Genomic DNA, 5,953 nt, shown 5'->3' on the forward strand with positions numbered 1-5,953 from the left:
AAAAAAAAAAAAAAAAAAAAAAAGTTTAACTTAGACCGGGCGCCGTGGCTCATACGTGTAAATCCCAGCACTTTGGGAGGCGGAGGTGGGTGGATCACCTGAGGTTGGGAGTTTGAGACCAGCCTGGACAACATGGTGAAACTCCGTCTCTACTAAAAACACAAAAATTAACTGGTCGTGGTGATGCACACCTGTGGTCCCAGCTACTCGGGAGCCTGAGGCAGGAGAATCTCTTGAACCTGGGAGGCAGAGGTTGCAGTGAGCCGAGATTGTGCCACTGCACGCACTCCAGCCTACGCGACAGAACAGGCCTCCATCTCAAAAAAAAAAAAAAAAAATGCTTAACATTGAGAACTCCAATAGGTCAGAGAAACAAAACTACTATTATCATCACACTCATCATCACTATCATTTGGGACTTAATTTGTCTGAGGCACTGTATTCAACCCTTATTTTAATCTTGCCACATCACCATCAGATGGGTATACTTACCACTTAATTTTACAGATAAGGAGACAGGCCTAATAGAGGTTAAATAACTCTCCCAAAGCTGTATGACTAGTAAGTAGCAGAGCTGGGATCTAAATCACTGTCTCAGCCACATTTCCATGCTCTAAAACATTACACTGTACTGCATCTCCCTTCATCCCGGCTGACCCCAGGCAGAGGAGTGACAGAACTCAAGTATTGACTCTGAGCTTTCAACCCCCTCTCTTTCATGCCTAGACATTTTGGAATACAACAATAATTTAATATATATGTGCCCATGTTATAAGTTTAACTTGATAATAACACTAATTTTTTGCTTAAGTCGGTTCCTTTTTCATATTTAATTTCTCAAGTAACACTTTGGAGCACATAAAGAAGTTTCCTAAAAGGACATCTTATTTAGGAGTCTTCAATTTAGGTAATTTTTTAAATGGAATCTGGCTGGCTTGTTACAGTTCAAGATCAGTTTGCTGATCAGCTGGCTGCTTTTTTGGTTACTTAAGACGTGGCACAGTTTAAAAACCTCAACTGGAGTTTCAGCTCTTTCACTAACTCAATAATCCTGTACACATCATTTAGTCTTCTTTACCTTGGTAATGTCTTTTTTTTTTTTTTTTTTTTTTTTTTTTTTTTTTTTTTTTTTTGAGACGGAGTCTTGCTCTGTCACCCAGGCTGGAGTGCAGTGGCCGGATCTCAGCTCACTGCAAGCTCCGCCTCCTGGGTTCACGCCATTCTCCTGCCTCAGCCTCCCAAGTAGCTGGGACTACAAGCGCCCGCCACCTCGCCTGGCTAGTTTTTTTGTATTTTTTAGTAGAGACGGGGTTTCACTGTGTTAGCCAGGATGGTCTTGATCTCCTGACCTCGTGATCCGCCCATCTCAGCCTCCCAAAGTGCTGGGATTACAGGCTTGAGCCACCGCGCCTGGCCTACCTTGGTAATATCTAAGTGTTATCTAATTCCAACATTCTGTGGCTCCTATCTGTATTACAAACACTTCTCAGTATATTAACTACATAATATCTAAAAAATATATGATAGATAAAAGTTCAGACAAAGAAAAACCCAACTGGTTTTGCTGTTGCTGTTGTTTTTGAGACGGGGTCTCTCTCTGTCACCTAGGCTTGAGTGCAGTGGCAAGATCATGGCTTACCACAGCCTCAAACTCTCAGGCTCAAAGAATCCTCTCACCTCAGCCTCCCAAATACTTAGGACTACAGATGTGAGCCACCGCGCCTAGCTAGTTTTTAAATTTTATGTAGAGACAGTTGTCTTGCTATGTTGCTCAGCTGGTCTTGAATTCCTGGCCTCAAGCAATCCGCCTGCCTCAGTCTCCCAAAGTGCTGGGATTACAGGTGTGAGCCACCACACCTTGGCTGAAATTGAACTATGTGTTATATTCAATGTTTAAGTCTACTGACTTTGAGTTGTTTCTCCTCACAACACAAAGATATATTCACAGGAAAATATCTCATTTTCCTGCAATTCTTCAGCACAAATTCCAGCTTTCAAGGAAGAGTTTTCCAACCTCTACAAAAGCAACCATAAATTCCCTTTTCTGATTTCTTACAACAAACTTTAAATTACATAATCTATCTCCTTGGTTTTAGGTCATCCTACATTCTTATTTAATGTTTCTAATGAAGTTCATAATCATCAATTTGCTCTGAATCTTTTATTCAGTCACTCACTCAACAAATATTAATTGAGGACCTACAAATGTGCCAGGCAGCAGTGACTTAAGACTAATTGTTTTCTACCCGTTTGCAACCCACAAGGTTAGAACACAATGATTATTGAATATATCTGTGGATATTTATTAATACATGTGTGTCTCTTAAATTAGTTCTGAAAGAGCTTTGAGGCTGAACTGTTTTACAGATAATTACAGGTTGAGTAAAAAACAGCAGAAATGGAAAGATCTCCATGAGCCCTCCCATGAAGAATCCTGTCCTCTCTTCCAGATTCCATCTCCCAAAGCAAACCTGTTCTCCTTAGATGGACTTAAAGACAGGGCTACCATTCAGGCTGGGCAAGAATTACAGGACACAATGGAGGATATGGGAATAAGAACAGGCAAAGGATCCAGATAGGAGAGAAGTATTGAAGCAAGTCATCATTTACACTATCTCAAGAAAATGATCCTTTTATCTGACTGTATCAGCCGACCTTCGTTCACATGAAACATAAATTTAACTAAACAATTTGCATTTTCCATCAGCTTCGTTAAAACTGGATTGACCTTTTGACCTTTACTTGTGTGGCCACTAAGCACACTGTCATTATTGCTTTTTTTTTTTTTTTTTGAGACAGAGTTTTGCTCTTGTTGCCTAGGCTGGAGTGCAATGGCGCGATATCAGCTCACTGCAACCTCTGCCTCCCGGGTTCAAGCGATTCTCCTGCCTCAGCCTCCTGAGTAGCTGGGATTACAGGGATGTGCAACCACGCCTGGCTAATTTTTTTTGTTTTTTCAGTAGAGATGAGGTTTCTCCATGTTGGTCAAGCTGGTCTCGAACTCTCGATCTTAGGTGATCTGCCCACCTCAGCCTCCCAAGGTGCTGGGATTACAGGCATGAGCCACCATGCCTGGTCACTGTCATTATTTATAGTCTTATCTCATATGCAATGATTACACCAGTGTACTTACTGCCTTGTATTTCTGAGACATGGGTGGCACTATGACGTCATCACTGTCTGTAGTTTGTGCTTCACTGACTTCAGAACCTTGTTCAGAGGATTCTTTATCTGCTAGAGAAGAGATTGCAGTTATAGAACTGTTTCAAAGCACTCTAGTCCAAGAAAAGACCCAGCACACACATCTCCAATCCACTGTCTAGTCACTAGTTCCAAGTGTCTAGATTTTGCCTTCACTTACTAAGAATCAAACCCTCTTTTTCAAAGGTACACTTATTCAGAAGCTTGCTAAACATACAGGATTCACTTCTCAAAAAAAGAAAGGGAAAGAAGGAAAAACAGAAAGGAAGGAAGGCAGGCAGGAAGGAAGGGTGAGAGTAAGGGAGGAAGAAGGAAGTCCTTTTGTAGGGGTTGAAGAAAATGGCCAAGCTTGAGGTAAAGCAGTGCAACTAGGTGGGGCAGATTGTATTTTCCAAAGATGGCCTCTCTGGCCAGGCGCGGTGGCTCACACCTGTAATCCCAGCACTTTGGGAGGCCGAGGCAGGTGATCACCTGAGGTCAGGAGTTTTAGACCAGCCTGGCCAACATGGCGAAGTTCCATCTCTACTAAAAATGCAAAATTAGCCTGGCTTGGTGGCGCACTCCTGTGGTCCTAGCTACTCAGGAGGCTGAGGCAGGAGAGTTGCTTGAATCCGGGAGGCAGAGGTTGCAGTGAGCCGAGATCGAGCCACTGCACTCCAGCCTGGGCGACAAGAGACTCTGTCTCAAAAACAAAACAAAACAAAAAGCCTCAAATGATCTCTCCCATCCCACATGCTCTCCTCACAATGCAACTGACCTTAACACTGCTCCTATTGAGTACTGGGGTCTTTGTCCCCTCCCCTTCAACTTGAAGATCCCCTTCAAGATCAGGTGGATCTTTTGGACTGTCTCAACTGAAAGAGTATGGTAGGAGTGATGCTATGTGACTTCTAAGGCCTGAACACAAAAATGCCACCGACTTGCACCTGGCTCTCTTGGAACTCAGCTACCAACCTGTGAGGAAGCCCAAGCAACTGCTGACAGCCAGGGGCACCTGATCAGCGAGTAGGGTGAGCCATCTTGCAAGTTAAACCCATCAGCCCCCTAGCTGAGCTACCCCATCTCAAGCCACATTGAGAGAGGAGAAATGAGCCTTCTTCATGAGACCTGCCTAACATGCAGAGTAGTGAGCCAAAGAAATGATCATTGTTGTTTTAAGTCACTAAGTTTTGGAGTAGATTGTTACACAGCATTAGATAACTGGACAGCAAGCTGTGCCTCTTCTGTAAAATTTCAAAATCTTGGGTTGTCTGTTTCACTGAGGTTTCAAAGGGAAAAGGTCTGAGGGGCAGCAAAAGCAAAGGCTGCTAAAGGACACAAGGCTTTGTCTACATATGTGGAAATGGCCTCAAAATTAGGCCCTTTTCATTTCTTGATGGCCTTTACCTAATACCCTTAGATCTTTGTCTAAAATATTAATAAGCTTCTTTTTCAACAACTACAGCATCCTGCCTCTGATAGCTCCACTCAGACGTCTGAAACCAGGCAGATTTTAGCTTCTTGTGAGTACTAACTGGTGGTTTTGATTTTTTTTTTTTTTTTTTTTGAGATGGAGTATTGCTCTTGTTGCCCAGGCTGGAGTACACGGCATGGTCTCAGCTCATTGCAACTTCTGCTTCCCAGGTTCCAGCAATTCTCCTGCCTCAGCTTCCCAGGTAGATGGGGTTACCAGCACCTGCCACCACACCTGGCTAATTTTTGCATTTTTAGTAGAGGCAGGGTTTCACCACGTTGGCCAGGCTAGTCTCAAACTCCTGACCTCAGGTGATCTGCCCGTCTCTGCCTCTCAAACTGCTGGGATTACAGGTGTAAGCCACTGCGCCTGGTCAGTCTTGATCTTTTGAAATTCATGGAGAACAGCAATATTAAAACAATAACAATTAGGCTTCCACAGAAATAGTCTTCTTTTATTATTTATGACTATAAATAGATGACCATATAGTACATGAGGTTTAGATTACCTTCTGGTCCCATATTTCACATTCTGCAAGGAGAAAAAGCTAGTGGATATAGATTATACTCAATCAAATACCTGAAGAAATGTAAATTGGGAGTATGGAGATAACTGGAACCCTGCATTCAGGTCTGGATACACTGAAGCTATCTAGATACAGTGGTACTATTTATTCTACTATTTAATGATTAATAATATTCCATTGTCTGCAAATCATAAGAATGGAATTGTTCTCTTATAACCAGGATTTCTTGCCAGTCATGTAAATTTGGCTCTGGGAAACTTTGGGCTTGGTTATTCTTGTTAACTTTCCTTACACTGAGTAAACTTTGATGGAAAAATGGGATTATGCAATCAATAGAAAAATTATCCTTCTCATGAGGAAAATCATTTATGCTCTTCCCATTTAAGAAGTTATTCCAAATACATTCAAAAGCATAAAAATTATGCTTTTAGCTCTTCCCATTTAAGTTATGCCAAATACATTCAAAAGCTTAAAAATTATACTTTTAGGCCAGGTGTGGTGGCTCACACCTGTAATCCCAACACTTTGGGAGGCTGAGGCGGGTGGATCACTTGAGGCCAGGAATTTGAGACCAGCCTGGACAACATGATGAAACCCAGTCTCTACTAAAAATACAAATATTAGCGGGGCATGGTGGGGCACACCTGTGGTCCCAGCTACTCGGGAGGCTGAGGCAGGAGACTCACTTGAACCTGGGAGGCAGAGATTGCAGTGAGCTGGGATTGTGCCACTGCACTCCAGCCTGGGTGACAGAGAGAGACTTTATCTCAAAA

The 5,953-nt window shown here is 42.7% G+C and overlaps 1 protein-coding gene across 1 annotated transcript in view; it reads right to left on the bottom strand.

The window, feature by feature from the left end:
* The window catches only part of RPGRIP1 (RPGR interacting protein 1), a 71,523-nt gene that overhangs the window by 18,392 nt on the left and 47,178 nt on the right, over window positions 1-5,953 (bottom strand). The window contains exons 18-20 of the mRNA XM_017853419.1: window positions 5,163-5,185; window positions 4,388-4,482; window positions 3,134-3,234 (exon numbers count right to left, since the gene is read on the bottom strand). Of these exons, the coding sequence (XP_017708908.1) occupies window positions 3,134-3,234; window positions 4,388-4,482; window positions 5,163-5,185 (219 nt within the window). The remainder of the gene's footprint in view (window positions 1-3,133; window positions 3,235-4,387; window positions 4,483-5,162; window positions 5,186-5,953) is intronic.

The sequence above is a fragment of the Rhinopithecus bieti genome, unplaced genomic scaffold, assembly GCF_001698545.2.
Source record: "Rhinopithecus bieti isolate Rb0 unplaced genomic scaffold, ASM169854v2 scaffold_34943, whole genome shotgun sequence".
In the NCBI taxonomy this organism is placed as follows: Eukaryota; Metazoa; Chordata; class Mammalia; order Primates; family Cercopithecidae; genus Rhinopithecus; species Rhinopithecus bieti.